Source organism: Schistocerca piceifrons, chromosome 1 (assembly GCF_021461385.2).
Source record: "Schistocerca piceifrons isolate TAMUIC-IGC-003096 chromosome 1, iqSchPice1.1, whole genome shotgun sequence".
Lineage (NCBI taxonomy): Eukaryota > Metazoa > Arthropoda > Insecta > Orthoptera > Acrididae > Schistocerca > Schistocerca piceifrons.
Genome location: NC_060138.1, coordinates 1101419310 through 1101439494, shown reverse-complemented (window position 1 = coordinate 1101439494; position 20185 = coordinate 1101419310). Strand labels below are relative to the sequence as shown.

The following is a 20185-nucleotide window of genomic DNA, read 5'->3' as shown; positions in this document are numbered from 1 at the left end:
TCGATTGTGAAGAAAGTCAATGAGTAACACTCCTCTGTAGTAAAAAGAATGGTTGCAAAACTTTTCTGGCTGAGAGGCAGCTTTTGGCCTTCATGGACAACGTTCATCCTTTCTTTGCCACTCCTTACATTCTGAATTCTGGAATGTAATGATAGACCCATATCTCACATGTGATGATGCACTTCAAAAAATCCTCCCCTTCTTACAGAATCAATTCCAAAGTCTCTTACAGATCTCCAACCTGACCAGTTTCTGTGGTTCCATTAACAACTTCGGAACCTTTCAGCACTAATTTTTCTAAAGCCAAACTAATCATCAATATAGTACGAGCGAGCACTCCCAATGCTTTCACCCACTCCTGCTGTGTAATCACCTTCAATACTCTCTCTCTCTAACAGCACATATTTGCCTCCAAGCCTTGACTTTGGATGCTGAGCATGACCTTCATTTTCTACACTTTCTCAGTCACCATTAAATTCTCTGGCTCATGTAAACACTCAGTTCTGGGACAGTGTAGCATCCTCAACTGTTCCTTCAAATAAGTCAAAATCTCTGAGAGTCTAACCGCTTGATACGTTTAAAACTTCATGATAATAACATTGCTTAATAGAAGAAGGAAGCTCTTCTTCACTCATGGCTTTACAGGGGCCAAACAGAGTGAAGTAGCAAAACAAGCTGGTTCCCCAACCGTAACAAACCAGCCTTTAACACTCCACTCTTCAACCCACCACTCCACCATCTTGTTCAGAAATGCTTGCACAGTACAATGGCACAATTACCATTTATATCTGAGTCACCTTCATATAATAGGGTTCACAATCCAAGCAATGTCATATATCAATTTCCATCAGATGCTACATCTTCCACATTGAGCAGATAAAAACTTGTGTATAAAAAAATCAATTTTAAATAATTCCTCTAATACAGTGTCTGGCAGCTTATTAAACAACTCATATAAAAGCATTGTTCAGTCATTTTTAAATTTAATTTTTTTTTCAAAGTAGTTGTCTTTAGTCCTGATATTGCACCCAAACACACCACTACACTTAACAAGTAGAATTTCTGGGTACATGAAAAGTTAATTTAAATTAAGTGCAAAGAATATTCTGTTAAGTATTTACACTGCGTCAAAACTTCACGACAAAATTCTTCATGGCCCATTCAGTACTTGTATCCTTTTCTGTAGCAGCAACATTCTATTTACACATCAGCTGCACAGTCCACAAATTTAATGTCATAATTAAAAACAGGTAAATAGTACTATAATAAACAAGTCACTGTTCGGATATTAACTGTATCTGCAGTTGGCCAAGGAGTTATAAATTCCTACTGATTTTCCTCACAAATAAAAATTATTTGATTTACCCAGCAAAGATTTTTATTCAGGTACCTTCCAAGAAATTTTGTTGTCCACATTATGTATACAGGGCGTTTCAAAAAGAAAGAGCAGATTTCAAACATTTATTTCTCAAAAACTACAAATGATAGAAACACAATTCAAACGTTTCTTGTCAGAGAAAGGTTCAAAGTTTTTCAATGGTCCGCGCAGAAGTTCCATGCAAATCCGCAGTGGCGCTGGCGTTTGTTTGCAGGAAAATGGCGACGACACCACAGGAACGATCATTTTGTGTGCTGCAATTTGCAAAGTTAGAGTCCATTGTTGGTGTGCAACGTGCATTCCGCCGTCAATTCAACAAACAGCCGCCTCGTCATAAGCAAATTTATGAGTGGCATCACAGATTCGTAGAAGATGGTTGCATCTGCAAGCGAAAAAGCACGGGTCGTCCACGCACATCGGATGAAAATGTCGAGCGTGTCCGTGCAGCTTACGAAAGGAGCCCTAGAAAATCCACGGCACGGGCAAGTCACGAACTAAACATGTCTAAAACAACGGTATGGCGCGTTCTGAGTAACCGTCTGCACATGAAGCCGTACAAACTGCAGTTATTGCAAGCATTGCGTCCTGACGACCACAACAAAAGGTTCGAATTTTCAACTGCAATTCTACAGGACATGGAAGAGGACAATTTTGCCGAACGATTAATTTTTTCAGATGAATCAACGTTTCACATTTCTGGTAAAGTTAATCGGCATAACGTACGAATTTGGGCGAGTGAAACTCCGAGGGACGTTATTCAACATGAAAGAGACTCACCAAAGGTTAACGTCTTTTGTGCAATTTCGGTAAACAAAGTTTATGGACCTTTCTTTTTCATGGAGAAAACTATCACAGGAACCATTTACCTGGACATGTTAGAAAACTGGCTATTTCCTCAACTTCAGGAAGATTCAAATCACTTCATCTTCATGCAAGATGGCGCCCCACCACACTTCTCTGAACCTGTACGACGGTACCTAAATAACACCATTCCAGGACGGTGGATTGGAAGAGCAGGAGCACAAGATCAATGTCATCGTCTGTGGCCTCCCAGGTCACCAGACCTTACTCCCTGCGATTTTTATTTGTGGGGGTACATAAAGGACTGTGTTTATGTCCCACCTATGCCCGCTACTCTTCAAGAGGTACGACATCGAATTGTTGCGGCCGTGAATTCGGTAACTAAAGACCAGTTGCGTCGTGTGTGGCAAGAAATGAGATACCGGTTTGATATTTGTCGTGTAACAAATGGTGCTCATATTGAGGTACAGTTTTGATATTTGTTGTGTAACATTTGGTACTCATATTGAGTGAAGGACCGTTGGAATTGTGTTTCTATCATTTGTAGTTTTTGAGAAATAAATGTTTGAAATCTGCTCTTTCTTTTTGAAACGCCCTGTATATTATTTACAAAATTGTTCTCAGTGTTGTTGGTTTATATACTGATTATTGAGACTTACAAACATTCACATGGAGGTCACAATCTTTTAAACACTTTTCTCATATTTGTTACAACCAATGGTGTTATACAAACTAACTTAGAAAGATATAGATACTCTGCTTAAAAAGAGAAGCAGTTCAAAACTGGGAATAAATCCAGAACTTCCGGAACTGCTTCCATTTGTTAGAATGTTGAGAACGTGGGTAAAAAGGAGTGGAAATGACACATAAAAAGTAGAAAAGCCAAGTGAAGTTAAGTTCTCTTACTTTCTCCTAATAAGCAGTTTTCTATCTCGTTTTACTTTAGTTTCATACACAGAGCTTATAACTATGTAAGCTCTATGTTTGTGCACTTATTAACTTGGTGAAGGTTTTAGACAATGTAAATATTTCTTCTTCATTGGGAATTGATATGTACTCACTCTTCTTCCCATTTGGATCAATACAGCTCTTTCTCATAACATAGCCTTTCTTGTACTCAACTGCTGTAGCAGCATTAGGCACATCAAGGAAAGGATTGCTAGCTGAAAGGCTATGCTGCCCATCAGCTTGCTTTGCTGGGAGGCTGCATTCATCGCTGCCGGCATCATCGTCTCTGCAACATAATATTTGAGTAGTAGCCATACTCAGGTCAGTCCTACTATTACACTGCCACTGCCACCACAACCACAGACACTAAGAAGGAAACATACTCTCAAAAATTATTAGAATATTTACCGGAAATACAATCTCATTTAAAATTGGAATAAATCAACAACTCTAAATGCAAATATTTTAAGTTAGACTTTGCCATGACTGTTATTGGATGAAACAACAGGTTTACTGGTCACACACTTTCACTTGGCCCCCGAGCAGAAAATGTTGGGAATGGAAATTTGCGATCTGCTCATAGCACATTGGCTGCTTAGAAAAGACCTGCCTCCCTCTCCCACAGCAGCCAGCTCACAGCTTTCAAAAGGAATGAACGTGTAATGGGTTCATGCATTGCAGAAGTTACGGGAAAGTTGATTGCGAGTCACTAATAGGACCAGGTACACCATCTTAGCTCTCTTTTGCAAATAATATTAACAGTCACTACACATAACACCACACATGGATCAACACTATATTCACAATGGCTACTTGTTGTTATGGCACACAATACTGTTACATAGCTAATTTCAATAGTGATTGTAAACATTCTGGAACAGCATGAAGTCAGCCAACTTCCACCGATCACCGTGGGGCCAAACAAAAGTGCATCATCAGTACCAGCCACTGTTTGTTTATTTCCACAACATATTCCAAAGCTTTAAATTTTCATCATCAGGTGGATTTGTGTGGGTTATTATGGCATGTATGTGTGGTTTTATGACTTTGGGACAATCTGTGGCCCTGTCTCCAGTGGTCACAGGCTCCTTTAACTGTCATGATACATAATAAACAAAAGATGGCATCTAGAAATGACCCTAAACCAAAAATGGAAGGTAGGTTTTTATGGGTCAGATATCTGCAAGTTAGTCTTTAATTACTGTAGAACTACCAAGTCCATTCGGGGAAAATATTTTCAACACATAGTGCAAATTATTAAACAACCAGACACTGAAGACATGTCTTTTTATTACTTCTAAATTAGTTAAAGTTGCTTCTACACCTTCTAGAGACTTATATACACTATGGATGTCAAAAGAAATGTTATCAACACTAAAACTATTCTCTCTGGTTTAAATATGTACAACAGTTTGGCAGTAATAATTTTTATTTCTTCTGGGGCTGGGGAGCATTGTTAGCAGTTACACTAACAGTTGGAGTTCACATGTTAGCATTCTGGTCATTAAAATGATTCCAGAATGTACCTCACAGAATAATGAAAAGTGTTACTGCAGTGGACTTAATTCATACTGCATCCCTGTTATTCAGATGAACTGTTCAGCGATTTATCCGAAATTCCCACATTTGTGGTTGGTAACATAATCCCACAATCAAATTTCCCCATCTCTCCAACATTTCCTGTTGGGTGACTCCATAAGGAATCCTTTGTACAGTTGCTCTTGGTGTTAGAACGTCCATGACAAAATAAGTAGCCTCTACATGCTTTTTAAAATAGATTAATAAACGCAAAAATTAATAAGGGTTGCCACAAATATACACAGTGTTTAATTATTGTGGTAACAGTGGGCAACAAATTACAAAAACATTGATTTTGTTAGGGATCTGAAAACATATTCCATTTAATGCTCCCTCCACATTCTTCCAATTTCTAATGTTAAGTTTCTCCCTTACAGATGATATGTTTCATTTTAAGAGATTTTCACCTTCCCTTCAGGATAACATAATTCTTATGGTTTCATGGTAAAAGAGGATATTTACCATCTGAGCTGAATACAATCCAAACTGTATTGTGTTGAGAACTTCTGCATAAATTCTAGAACCACTCAGCCTTCTATCATCTCTAACACACGATATTTTAGATACAAGTGTGAGAGAGTGGAATCCTACCTACTGCGTGTCCCATGTCTGTGTGTGCAGGTTTAAATTCAGTCGCAAGAAGAATGTAAATGCAGCGGTCGAACAGCACCGACAAGCAGTCCATGGATGTTTAGTGAGTGCGTACGAGAGGACCATGGAGTATTTATGTAACTGTGTGATAATAGTATCAGTGGCTATTGTTAGTGAATAAAGAACTCTTAAAAAACTCTTAATCCAGACTTGCTAGAGGCAAGACATGTTTGTGATTTCGGTGTAACAGAGTCTTGACTATTAAACCAACTCTGTTGCAAATGTAACTTAATTGTTTCTAATGTGAGACGACACAGGTGACTCACAAGAAGTCGAATGTTTATGTGAGAAGTGTGAATTTTGTTCTCTGTGGAAGCTGAAATATACTGATAGTGAACTAAAAGTATTCTTCGAGTACCTCTTTATTTCACGAATAAAGGGGGAGTCTTAGAAATTCCTTTAACTAGCATCATCTTTAGAAGTTTATAGAGATTCCAGCAGCCGCCTAAACAGGGAAGAAGATCAGCTGTTCACTCCCAAGTAAGTCAACTCGTACAAAGGAGTTGGGAAGGTAGCGTACACACACTTCACACAACCTTCTGTCGTCAAAAATTGTTAGAAAATATGGAAACATTTCTGAAAAAAAAAATTAATTAACTAATTAATTAATTAATTTGAAGGGTTAGACCTTCTTTCTTGCTGCTTACCGAAGTACACACATATTTCATATTACTGCTTTAATTTGCCATTTAAATTTCCCCATAATGGCAGAGAGGGCTCTAGAGGCACGATGATGCCAGCTTCCCTAAGAGAGACTCTCCAACAGAAAATCAGGCAGGTCACGATACCTAGTGGCGACAGCCCCATCACATGATTTAATCTGTGCAGCACTCGTAATGCAGCCTGGGGATTGTAAAATTACTAACAAACTCACAAATAGCCTCAGATAAAGGACTGGATCAACTGGTGAGAATGGGAAAATCTTAAAGACAACAGATTTGTGATTTGGCATTACAGAGTGTATGTCTTTAGCTACGTGGAATGTTACAGGATTGACCAGCACAGAAAGCAATTTAAATCGAGTACTCAATGAGAGGAATGTAGACTGCAATAATAACAGAAATTAAGAAAAAAACTAAAAGGAACAAAAGATCTGACAGACTACTGGATGGCTTAGAGTTGCATCCCACAAAGAAAACAAACCAATGCTGGAGTAACAATTTCATTCAGTGATAAATGGAGAAGAAAGATTCATCAGTACAGCTTCATAAATGAAAGAACAATGACAGTCAGATTTCAAATTCCAAGTGGTCATCTTGTATACAGACAAGAGGAGGGAAGGAAGGTTGATACTGACACTTTGTCAGAAAGAAGTTAGCAGTGTTAACGAGACAGACCATTATGTCAAAGCCGGTGATTTTAATGCAAGTGTCTGAAAACTACCCATACCAGATATAACAGGACTATTTGGAGAAAACATTCTTAACAATAATCAAAGGAACTACGTCAATTTGCCTCTTTTAATAATTTTAAAATTACTAAATCATTTTACAGAAAGAAAGACTCTCACGAGTTCAGATGGAATGCATGAGACATAAGATGTCTGGTTGCTAATATATTACTTAATGATAAAATTAAGACTCTTATACAAGATATACACGTTAATAGAGAAAGCGACACAGGCAACAACAACTACCCTTTAGGCAGTAAGTTAAGGCTACTATCAAAAGTGAAGAAAACAAAGAAACTCCAAAAGAAACCACAGTATGAGTTGTTCAAAGTATACCTCCAGTTGGAATATAGTACTTCAAAACTATCAGCACAGACTCCAAGAAAACCTTGCTTCGCTACCAATCATCGATATAGAGTGAATTAATATTAAGACATGTGTCAGCAAAACTGCCTCGGAAGCAATTGGAAAAAAAGATAGATGGGAAAAAAACTCAGAATTTAGAACACAGAAATTAAAGAAGCCATTAAAGAAAAACAAGTAGCTTGTTTCAAATTTCTACAGACAAAAACATACGAGAGCAGGGCAAAATAAGAAACAAAAAGAAACACTGTGAAACAAACAGAGTGCAAAACACACCAAGAGTCGTGACACTTCTTCATAAGCCTCTCAGAACATGACATACATAGTAGACAGCATTGAGCATACAAAGTCATGAAAGCCCTGAACAAGGTAGAAAAAGACACTACCTCATTTGCCATTATACCCAATGAATGATGTATAAAGCATTATACAGAATTATTGTGTACAAAGAAGGCTAGAGATAACAATGGGGAAAGTGTTTACAATGAAACAGTAGATCCAATTACTATGGACAAGCTCCATGTGGCTTTGAAAGTGCATGAAAAACAGAAAAGCTACTGGAATAGATGGAATAAAAGCAGAACTAATTAAATATGAGGGCCAGATAAAAGACTTAAACTTAGTAAATGAATGTTGGATGAACTGCACAACCCCAGATCCTTGGTATACAGCAGAAGTAATCTCTCTTTTCAAGAAATGGAAATTTCATTCCATAATTTTAACTCATGACATCAATAACCTCATGAAAAGTATGACAGTAGCTATTACTTCTGAATAATAAAATGGATTTAAATCAGGCCATTCAGGCACAGACAATGTGTTTGTAATTAAAAACATTGTAGAAAAACACAGAGAATTTAATACAGAAACCCATATCGCCTTTATCAACCTCGAGAAGGCTTTTGACCTTGTGAGCCATGGTAGCCTTTGGAAGATTATGTCTGAATGTGGATATCCTTATCACCTAAAAATTGGTAGTTGTACCCAGTATTTTGAATTTTTATCTGAATAACATCTGTCACTATTTTACACTTCTACTTATCAAACATTTACAGAAAAGTATGATACTAATGTGTTATACTGTAGTACATTATTTTATTTCTAGACAAAATGAACAATAGAGTAGCTTTCTTTGTAATTAATGCTAATGATAAAAAAGAAATGCTTTGAACATGTGTATTAACAAAACTTTTAACTTCTGATCTTTGCATTTACTGACTCCTGATCTTTGCATTTACTGACTCCCAGTCTTTGCATTTACTGACTCCCAGTCTTTGCATTTACTGACTTTGGAAACTGTGTCTCTGTACTCAAATATAAGCATTGAAAATTTTAGAAAAGTCAAACACGCAATTAAGAGTTATGCCTACAAAAGTACTGTAAACGTTAAATTTTCTCATTTATGTAATCAGTTCTTCAGTATGATATTTAAAAAATGTATTTCCTCAAAAATTTATTTTTGATTAGAAAGCATGTGGATTACTGCTAAGATTTTTTAATTCTTGTGGTAGCTTATTGAAAACGGATGCAGCAGTATACTTCACACCTTCTGTACAAGAGTCAAGGAAGTGCGACCCAAATGCAGATTGGATTTCTGCCAAGTATTAACTGAGTGGAAGCTGCTAATTCTTGGGAATAAGGTGATATTGTTAACAAGAAATGACAGTAAAGAATATATATATTTGGATGCTAATGTCAGAATACCCAGACTAATGAACAGGGGTCGACAAAGGGGTTTGCACACTTACACCACGTATTGCTCGAACCGCCTGTTTCCGAGCCAAAAATATCTTTCAAGAATGGGAAGAGCCATCCCAAAATATAATACCGTATATCATAAGCTAATGAAAATAAGCTAAATAGACCACTTCTTGTGTTGTACTATCACTTACTTCAGATACCGTTCGAATAGTAAAAACAGCAGCATTAGGTCTCTGAACACAATCCTGAAAGTGGGCTTTCCACGACAGTTTACTATCTATCTGAATGCCTAGAAATTTGAACTATTCAATTTCACTAATCATATGACCATTTTGCAAAATTAAAATGTCGGGTTTTGTTGAACTCTGTGTTAGAAATTGTAAAATCTGAGTCTTACTGTGATTTAGCATTAGTTTATTTTCTACAAGTCATGACCTTACGTCATGAACTGCACTATTTGATGCAGAGCAAATGTTGCACACAACATCCTTCACTATGAAGCTAGTGTCATCAGCAGTCAGAAATATTTTAGAATTACCTGTGACACTAGAGGGCATATCATTTATATATAAATGAGGAACACGAGAGGCCCCAGCACCGATCGCTGGGGCACCCCTATTTCACCATGCCCCACTCAGACCCCAAATCATAGCCATTCTCAACACTACAAATAACTACCTTTTGCTGTCTCCTTTTAAAGTAAGAGGTGAACGGATTGTAAGCTACTTCCCATATTCCATAATGGTCCAACTTCTGGAGCAATATCTTGTGATAAACACAAATGCTTTAATTAAATAAAAAAATATGCCTAGTGCTTGAAACCTTTTGTTTAAACCATCCGCTGTCCCACAGAGGAAAGAGAATACAGCATTTTCAGTTGTTAAACCATTTCTAAAACCAAACTGTACATTTCATAGCAAATTATATGAAATAAAATTATCAATTATCCTTATGTACACAGCCTTTTCAATAACTTTAGCAAACACTGATTGCATAGAAATATGTCTAAAATTGTCTACATTATCCCTTTCTCCCTTTTTATAAAGCCGCTTTCCTACTGAGTACTTTAATTGTTCAGGAAACTGACCATTCTTACAGGAAACATTACAAATATGGCTAAGTACAGGGTTAACATGTGCAGCACACTACTTTAATATTCTGCAAGGCACTCCATCATGTCCATGAGAGTCACTAGTCTTTAGTGGTTTAATTATTGACTCAATCTACCCCTTGTCAATATCACACAGGAATATTTCAGTCATCAATCTCGGAAAGGCATTTGCTAAGAGTGTTATATGATTCCCCGTAGAAACTGAATTTTTATTTAATTCACCAGCAATGCTCAGAAAATGATTGTTAAATACTGCACACATATCTGATTTATCAGTAACAGTAATATTTTTACTACGAACTAACTTTATATCGTCGACCTTGTGATGCTGACCAGACACTTCCTTCACAATTGACCATACGGTTTTAATTTTATCCTGTGAGTTAGCTATTCCATTTGTGCACCACATACTCTTTGCCTTCCTAATAACATTTTTAAGCACCTTACAATACTGTTTGTAATGGGCAACTGTAGCTTGATTGTGAGTACTTCTAACATTTTGATATAATTCCCACTTTGTTGTACATGATATCCTTATTCCATTAGTCAGCCACCCAGGCTGACTTTTACTGCAGATACCCCGTTTAGAATATTCTAATGGAAAGCAACTTTCGAAGAGCATGATAAATGTGTTAAGTAAAGCATTATATTTGTCATCTATGTTATTAGCACTATAAACCTCCTGCAACTCTTGTTTCTTAATGAGTTTTAAAGAGCTCTCTACTGCCTTTGGATTAGCTTTTCTATGTGGTTTGCAATTATATATAACAACTGTTTGAGTACAGAAACCTTTTAGTGTTAAAATTTGTGCATCATGGTCTGAAAGGCCATTCACCCTTTCACTAACAGACTCCCATCTAGTAATGAAGAATGAATAAAAATATTGTCTATCGCTGTGCTACTGTTCCCCTGCATCCTGGTTGGAAGAAAACAGTCTGCATCAGATCATACGAATTTAAGAGATCGTCCAACATCCTTTTTCTTGCACAATCACATACAGAATTAATATTGAAGTCACCACATGTAACTAAATTTTAGTACATCCTATAAAGTGAACCAAGAATCCTCTCTAACTTGAGCAGAAATTCTCTGAAGTCAGAGTTTGGGGACTATAAACAACAAAAATCAGAAGTTTAGTTTAATTAAATTCAACTGCCCTTACACAACATTCAAATAGATGTTCAGTTCAGTGCCATGATATGTCTACGGACTCAAATGAAATACTATTTTTTTTCCCCCATATGTGGTCACTACCCCTACCCCACTCCACAAAGAACTCCTTGAAAAAACAGCCAGCTTATCTGTATCCTGGTAAAGGAAGCCTCTTAACTGTCGAATTATTTAAGTGGAGCTCCAATATACCAATAATGTCAGAGTCATCATCTATAAGCAGTTCACAAACTTTATCTCTAATTCCTCTTACAGTTTGATGAAATATGCTAATTCCTTCTCTAGTTGGATACCTGAACTCCTCTAAAGGTGATTCCTTCGGTAGAGGGACTTCCTTTAAGCAGGAATACCTATCAGCTGACTTCACTCTAAAAAAGGTGCAGCTTTAACACCAACTACTACAGGAATTTTTTCACACGTGATCCCACCACCGCCCTCTACACTGACACCTATAAGCTTTGCCAGCCCCACCTTCCCATACCTACTGATGTGCAGGCCATGCCTAGTGAAACCCGATCTATTGATAGACTCAACTGGCACCACTGCAATGTGACCCATGCCCTCCACCATCAGTGCCCTCTCCAGCCCCATGTTAACACACTTAGCAGCAGTGTTAAGTTGAGCCCGATCATTGTGCTGAAACAGTGGCACAAAGTGCACATTAGTGCCACCAGATTTAATAGCTATCTTTACCAGGTCACTACCTACATCATACTCCCCATCCCTATGAAGACTATTCCCTGCTCCACTCACAATCACTATCTGATCCTCTTTCATGAATTCCTACATAGCTCCCCCATGTTAACAGTCACCTGAGCCAACCCTGCACTAGGCTTCACAATGCTGGTGACCTAGTACTCACTCTGCAACACTTCCTGCACTGCTGGTCAATACTTCTGCCATGTGAATGGATGTACAGAACATAACATAAAATCTGGATTAATGACACATTTTTAATAGAAGAGTCTCTCATTCTCACCACAGATATCAGCTGATGTAACAAACATAACATACAGTGTGTAATGAGCCAAGTACTTGTAAGCTGAACATTACTTACAATGCCCATTCAAGTGGATAAGATTTAATTGCCTGGTATAGCTGTTTGAGCACCTCTCTTGGGAAGTTGTCACCATCATTCAGTTCTGAGAGATTTTCAATGAATTCCGTGCATGTCATCTTGCGACCAATATTTTGACCGTGAAGATCCGTGTTGAGGAGCATTATGGCACATGTCAGAGTGTGAACAGCATCTGTTAATATAATAATTATATATTGTATTAAAACTGAGAAAGAAAACATTATTTGAAAACTCTCAAGATAATGTTGCTGAAAGTCAGATAATAGGTTTACATAATCAGTAATGATATTTTCATACCACAGAATCAATACCCATTTGTGTTAATATAATAATTATAATAATAATAATAATAATAACTGAAAATTTAATAATAAAGTAAATCTACAGTCTTTTCAACAGCAAATTTTTATTCACCAATGAACATTTTGAAGCACAGCTTCATTATTCGGTCTACAGATGGTTGCTGAAGGACCTTAATACACAGTGATAGCTTGTAAACACACATTTGCAATTATCTGGCAAAAAGTTATTTTCTTCAATTTCTTGGCTTTTGTTACTGTATACTTTCACCCATTCAAGTTTTAGATACTAATTATGATACACATTGTGCAAACTTTGGATTTGGGCACCACTGGCATGCCACTCAGTTTGTCGCCCCAAGTGACGGCTGCTGTCACACAATGAATAAGAGTAGGGTGCTAAGAGGAAAATTCTCAATGTAAACTTAAGGCTGTATCTGTTTATCAATGACACAATACATTTCATTCCAAAAATTATATGCAGATTGTTTTTCTGATTAACTGAGTAAATGATGCAGTTCAAAAAATGAACACAGCGGGAAGTCCAAGATAGAGTAACAATGATGTGGAATGGATAGAGTGCTACTTACAGTACAGATGAGGTGTGCAGTTGCAGACAGGACCAATGAAAAGAGAATCCTTCAATATCAGGGCTTTCAGACAAAGAACTACTTCTACAGTAAACACACACACACACATACACACACACACACACACACACACACACACACACACACACACACACATGCCCATGAGCACTGTCACCATCACAGTCATTGTCACAGGGCGCTAGATTCGAACTGCGATGCGTCTGGCATAGCAGCAACCAGGGATGGGTGGTGGTGGTGGTGGTGGTGGTGGTGGTGGTGGTGGTGGTGGTGGTAAGGATGCAGTATGAGGCAGGAGGGGGAAGGATAGCATGATATCCCAGGATGTGGGTGGGGGAGAAGCTAGAGCAGCCTGACGGGCATTCAGGGCTTTCAAGTGCAACAACATTGAGAAGCAGTGTGAGGGGCTAGGTGGTGGTGATGGTGGGAGGGGGGAGGGAGAGGAGAGGAGAAGACTTCAGGTGCATTGGTGGGATGGACATGAGAAGTACTGGAGTGGGAGCAGGGAATGGGACAGGTAAGTGGGAGACAGGGACTAGTGGAGGTTTAGGCAAATGGAGGATATGTCGTAGGGAGGGTTCCCACCTGTGCATTTCATAAAAGCTTCTGTTGGTGGGAAGAATCCAGATGGCACAGGCAGTGAAGCTGCCAATAAACTAAAGCATTTCATCTTGGGCAGCATTTCCAGTGACTGGATGGCCCAGCTGTCTCTGGGCTGTAGTTTGGCGGTGGCCATTCATGCAGACAGCTCGTTAGTTGTCATGCTTACATAGAAAGCAGCACAGTAATTGCAGCTTAGTTGATACATCACATGTTGCTTTCACAGGCGGCCCTACCTTCGATGGAGTAGGATGTGCCTGAGATAGGACTGAAGTAGGTGATAATGGGTGGGTGTATGCGACAGATCTTGCATATTGGGTCTAATGCAGGGAATTAAGCCACGAGGCAAGAGGTCATGAAATCACCCCTCTCCAGCTGCAAACCCTTCTTCTGCAATGATCTCTACCTGTTGAAATTCCATCAATGTGTAATACTCGCCAACCTAGTCCTGCAAATCGATATACATATGGACAAAACCAATTTCCAGTACCTTTTCTCCATTCTTAAAATTCTCCTGCTCTGCAATCCCAAATTCCTGAATCCCATCTCCTGGATTGAAACACTGCCCTCATGGAACTCAAGTAAAATGTGCAATGCAACCTCATAAACCTCCGACCTATTCATCTCATATTGCCTTGGACTACTGTCCACCATCCATCACCTCAACGACTTCCATCAAATCTCCCCTCATAGTTGTCAAACCCTGCCTTACAGACCTACTACATTTAGCTAATCCTCAATACTCCTTCAAACTACCACATAGAATCCACAATCTAACCAGACCCTTAACATGGTCAGAACCTGTCTTCCAAAAGCCTCAGCCCAGTGAAGTCCAAAGGCCTTACCTTTTGCTCCACTTCTGAATTCCACCTTCTGGTTGTTCAGATCTCCTCTCCTTCTCCCAAACCTTACAGTGAAAACACTTCTTTGACACCTACTGTACCAATCAGACTCAATCCAAAACCAACACTGAACCCTGCCCAAATCAGTTTACTCCTCCATCCAACCGTGATCTGCCCCCACTGCCTCCAAAACAATCCCCGTTAACTTCTAAAAATTTGTTATCCTTCAATCTTGCCTCCTCACCATTCTGCAAATCCCTCAACATGGAAACCAAGCTTACATCCACAGAAAAAGCCACATTCCATCATCTAAAAGCTGATTGTGATGTTATAAATCCTATCTGCCAATGAAGCCTCCACCACTCTGGTTATGAACCACAAGGAATATCTGGCAAAGGGACTCTCCCAGCTATCAGATACGTCCACCTACAAAACATGCCATAGTGACCCTATTCCAGAAACTCGGCAGGATCACTAGCCCTTTCTCAAATTCTTAGATCCATTCTAGAACCCAACCCCTAGTCCTATCTCTCTCCACCATCAACCTATTGGGCTTGGATATTGTAACCCCTCAGACACAATCTACACTCACGTGGACCAACACCTTCAGCCAACTACCTGCAACCTACCCTCCTACATAAAAGACACCAGCCATGTCTTCCATCAACTCTCCACAGCTCCTGTTTCTCTACCACCCAGCACCATGGTCATCAATGTTGATGCCACCTCCATCTACACTAACATCCCCAACGCCCATGGCCTTGCCATTATTGAACACTACATTTTTCAATACCCATCTGACTTCGAAACTACTACATCCTTCCTGGTCACCATGACCAACTACACTGACCAGCCAGAACATAATGACTACAACCCTACTATCGATATAAACCCATTCAGGCAACAGCAGCATCAACAGGTGAGGGATGCCTGCCAGTCACACACGCACGTGCTGCATGTTGTACCAGCGAAGATGCTGTCCGTGTGCAGAATGGGGAGGCGCGAAAGCTATCTGTGAGACTGTGATGGCCCAGATGCTCGGGACGAACATTTTGGAAACTCCAGACTTGTCAGGCATTTGAGGAGTGATGTTTTGAGTGTCTTCCACATGTGGTGAAACCAACACCACCCCTCACTTAAGGCTGGGGCAGACTGGTAAAATAGGACAGGCGGCAAACTGTGGCGCAACTAACATCAGATTTTAATACTAGGCAGAGGACAAGTGTGTCCAAACACACAGCACACAGAACACTTCTATTGATGGGCCTCCACAGCCAATGACCCATGCATCTACCAATGTTAACATATACTGTGACACGGAGACAAGCTGACAGTGGATCCATTATGCTCTGGGGAACATTCACATGGGCATTCATGTGTCCAGTGGAGAACATGCAAAGCACCATGACAGCCAAGGAGTATCACATACTGGTTGCAGACAACATACACTCCTCAAGACTATCGTGTTTCCTGACGGCTGTGGCACTTTTCAGCAAGATAATGTGCCATGTTACAAGGCAAGTAGTGTGATGGGGTGGTTCAAGCAGCACTGTGGTCAATTCAAATTTACGTGCTGAATCCCCATCTCACCAGGTCTGAACCCGATCGAACACATCGGAGTGATTGAATGTGGCATCAGAATTCATCCCCCCCAGAATTTACAGGAATTGGGTGACCTATGTGTGCAGATTTGGTGGTGACAACAATGATGATGATGATGATGATGATGATGATGATGATGCTGTTTGGTTTGTGGGGTGCTCAACGAATCAGTTATCAGTGCCTGTACAAACTCCCAATCTTTTCACAGTCCAGTCTCACCATTTTCCCAAATGACGATGACATGATGAGTCAACATGAACACCCAATCCGTGGAGGGGCGGGGTGTAGAGAAAATCCCTGACCCAGGCAGGAATCAAACCCAGGACGTGCGAACTCCCTCCTGCTACATACCAAGGACTCCATGTTCCATGCTGTGATGCGTTGCCACTGTTATCTGTGCCAAAGGTGGACATACTGGCTTTTAGGTAGGTGGTCACAGCTTTCTGGCTGATCAGTGATATCCTTACAATTACTTCTGCTTTGATGGCATCACCTACAAACAAATCTGTGGTACAGTAATGGGCACCTGCACGGCACCATCCTATGTCAACCTATTCGTGGGCCATCTAGAGGACTACTTCCTAAGCACTCAGAATCCCAAACTTATCACCTACCACCAGAACCTCAATATCATCTCCCCCATTTTGCTTCACCTGGTTCTCAACCCAAGATGACACATTCCTCCTGTTGACCTCCACCTGAAGGATGACTACATCAGTACATCCATCAATATCAAACCTTCCAGCCACCACAGAGTGTATATGCGGACAAGGAAAAAAATTACCAGATTTTTCCTAGATTTCCTGCTCAAAAATACAATTTTTTCTGGGTGAAAATACACTTTTTCCATGTCAAGTGACTGTAAACTTTCCCCTGGAACTGCAAAACTTACCCTTTGAATGGTTAAGGTTTTATTCACCAGCGTGGAGTTTAATGGCACTTTAGTGGAAAAAAAAAAATTTTGAAAGATCTTTAATGTACGCTGCACATTTTCATATTACGAAAGTATAAATTTAAACTCCACCAAACACAGCATGCATGTTGGTTTCCAAACCACTTAAATCGAGACTGCGATGTGGTTTCGTAAGCCAATCATACCCTACGTCACACAATCTCACCAGCTGATGACAGCAGATATTCACAGCGTATTGTAATTTATTTCTTTATAAAAGCCTTTTTACTTCACAAGATGCGATAAGCGTTGCGTTGTGTTTTCTAACCCTGTCGGTGTTCATTAGTTCCCACGAGAGTTTAGCACCAAATTCGAATTTTGTCAAATGAAAACACATTATGTGTGTGTGCAGTGTACTTGTGGGGGGGGGGGGGGGGGGGGGGGGGGGGAAGGATCAGTCACAACAAAACCTATGTACAAATATGTATGCAAAACATTTTGACAAGCTAAAAATCATGATTTTAAAAATCAAGGGATGTGTTAAATCACCAATGTAATTTACATTTACATCATTTGGTTTGCAGATGACAAGCTATCAGTGCAGGACACTATCAAGTTGGTCCTGCAAAACCACAATGTTAGATCACAGTGCGAAGCAAAACGAACAAAAACTTTCTTTAGGTCTCACTTTGTTAAATAAATTATAATCTAAATATGTTCACTTTTTATAGTTTTTCGACAAACAAGAAACCCACTGATGCTGGTACGGAGGTGCTGAAACATGTTTGGATAAAAAGAAAAAGCAGTGTGTTTGCAAAAAGGTAGAATCCCTATCCAGTAAGTATTATCTCACGTTCAGTTCTTTATTATAGCATAATGCCAACTGTGCCAGAATACGAAAACGTGCACTTGAAATCTAGCAAACAGTTGAAACTAGTGACAGTATGGAATGAAACATTTCATTTCAAATAAATTGACAGCCTCACTGGAAAAGATTAATAAACGTCAAAGTTCTTTAACAAACCGACAAATATAACTTCATTGTTATGAAAGGTGATTAATAATCGATTGTCAAAACTGTGGGAATAAAAAAACAAACTAATAACATATTCTAGCCTTCCATAATTACGTGAATGTATTTTAATTCCTGGCCACAGAAATCTGTTTTGTTATCATTTGACATGAGACTTGTAAACGAAAAGGAAACAGCAAACCCATTAAATGTAAACATGGGTCACATGGAGACTATCGCCCTCCCCACTACAACTCTAGACTGCTCTGTGTATGTGCGAATCAGGCAGCTAAGGCGCGCCGGAAAATTTTTTCCTGGTAGCATCTGGCTTCTTGTTGCTACTGCTGATAGCTAACAGCAACACTTCAGGTAACCAGAAGCAGGAGAAGGTACTGCTCATACAACTGCAAATGGGCTGCTGACAACTACTCAAACAAACCTAATGTAAACAATTGTGATGTCAGCAGTTTGTTGTTACGAACTGTTGCACAGTCTTCATCCTAAAGTCTTCGACATATTTCACTGTTAGCAGACCTTGTGTGAGCACTGTGTTTTATTGTTGTAAATGATAAATTTTCTTTGAAACTTAAGTGTTTTTTTTCCCTCTCGTTTATGTTTTATTGCTGAAGTGTGGTTCTGCAATAGTGGGATACAGTAATATTCTTTCTTAGAGTGCCAGTTCTTACCAGTCAAAACCACAGACATTTAACTGTAAACTAAAACAATGAAACATTCCCGGAATTCTTAAAAATTTCATGTTTTTCCAGGTTTTCCCCTGGATGAAAAAATTCCCGGGTTATTCCCCGATTTTCCAGTTGTGCCAAGGCATATACACTGTGCACCAGCAATAGCTGCACTCTGACAGCTGCCGCCCATTCCATACCAAGAAGTCCCTTCCATACAGCCGATCCACCCTCGGTCATCACTTTTGTAGAGATGAACAGTCCCTCTCCAAATCACGCCAAGGGTCTCAAGGAGGCCTCCACAGATCGAAATTACCCTCCTAGCCTTGTACAGAAACAGATCTCCAGTGCCTTGTCTCTCCAGTCAGCTACCACCTCCCACATTATCCAGCCATAAAAGAACACTCCTTTCATGACTCAGCACCACCCAGGTCTGGAGCCTGGGTTCCAACTACCTGTCATCCTGCCCTGAAATGCTCTCCACCCCTCCCACAGTCGTTTCCTGCTGCCCACTGAACTTATGCAATATCCTTGTCCATCCCTACTCCACCCCTACTTCTCAATCCTTGCCTCATGTCTCATACCCCTGCAATACACACACCTTTCCCATACCACCCTCCCCCCCTGCCACCTACTCCAGCCCTATCCATTGTATCTCCTATCCCATCAAAGGTAGGGCCACCTGTGAAAGCAAAAACATGATGCATCAACTATGCTGCAAACACTGCCCTGCTTTCAATGTGGACATGACAACTTGCAGGCTGTCTGTCCAAAAGTATGGGCACCGTCAAACTACTGCCAAGAGAAGGTTGGACCATTCTGTTTCTGAACATACCATTCAACAAGATCTGCTTCATCTTAATGACTGCTTCACACAGCTGCTGCTCTCATGATTCTTCATTCTAATCCCAGTTTTTCTGAACTGCGAAGTTTAGACCTGGTCCAGCAACATATCCTCCATTTGCCTAAAGCTTCACCAGTCCCTGTCTCCCACCTACCTATCTCTTTCCCTGCTCCTACTCCAATACTACTCATGTCTATCCCACCAATGTACCTTCAAGTCCTCTCCCCTTCTCTATGTCTCTCCTCCGCCCCTCCCCCCCCCCCCTCAACCATTGCTTCCAAACGATGTATCTAACAGCCTTATCCTGTCCCCACCAAGTTACTGCACTATGTCAGGCAGCACTAGCATCTTATTCTATCCATACCCTGTTATCCTTCCCCCTCCCTGTTCATGCCACCTCCCTCCCACCACTTCCCATCCATGATTTCTGCTTGGTCATACCCCAGATCACATAAGAAACAGATTGCCCCATCGCTTGGTCTAGGAGGCAACCCTTTTCAGGGAACGGCCACCAGGCGGCAACAGCGTCACACCTTTACTTGTGGAATCAACCACTAGATGGCACTCCGTTCTGTGAAAAATGTGGCAACATCGGCCGAACGCGTGCAGCTTTCCACTATTTGGCGTCTCTGAA

At 40.0% G+C, this 20185-nt stretch overlaps 1 protein-coding gene across 7 annotated transcripts in view; it reads right to left on the bottom strand.

Annotated features, from left to right (window-relative positions):
* Positions 1-20185, bottom strand: part of LOC124776245 (PH and SEC7 domain-containing protein-like) — an 850081-nt gene that overhangs the window by 150159 nt on the left and 679737 nt on the right. For all 7 annotated transcript variants that reach the window (XR_007015606.1, XM_047251114.1, XM_047251123.1 and 4 more), the window contains exons 9-10: positions 12149-12341; positions 3241-3413 (exon numbers count right to left, since the gene is read on the bottom strand). Coding sequence is in view for 6 of the 7 variants with exons in the window: in XM_047251114.1 (XP_047107070.1) it covers positions 3241-3413; positions 12149-12341 (366 nt within the window). In the remaining variant the exon portion in view is untranslated. The remainder of the gene's footprint in view (positions 1-3240; positions 3414-12148; positions 12342-20185) is intronic.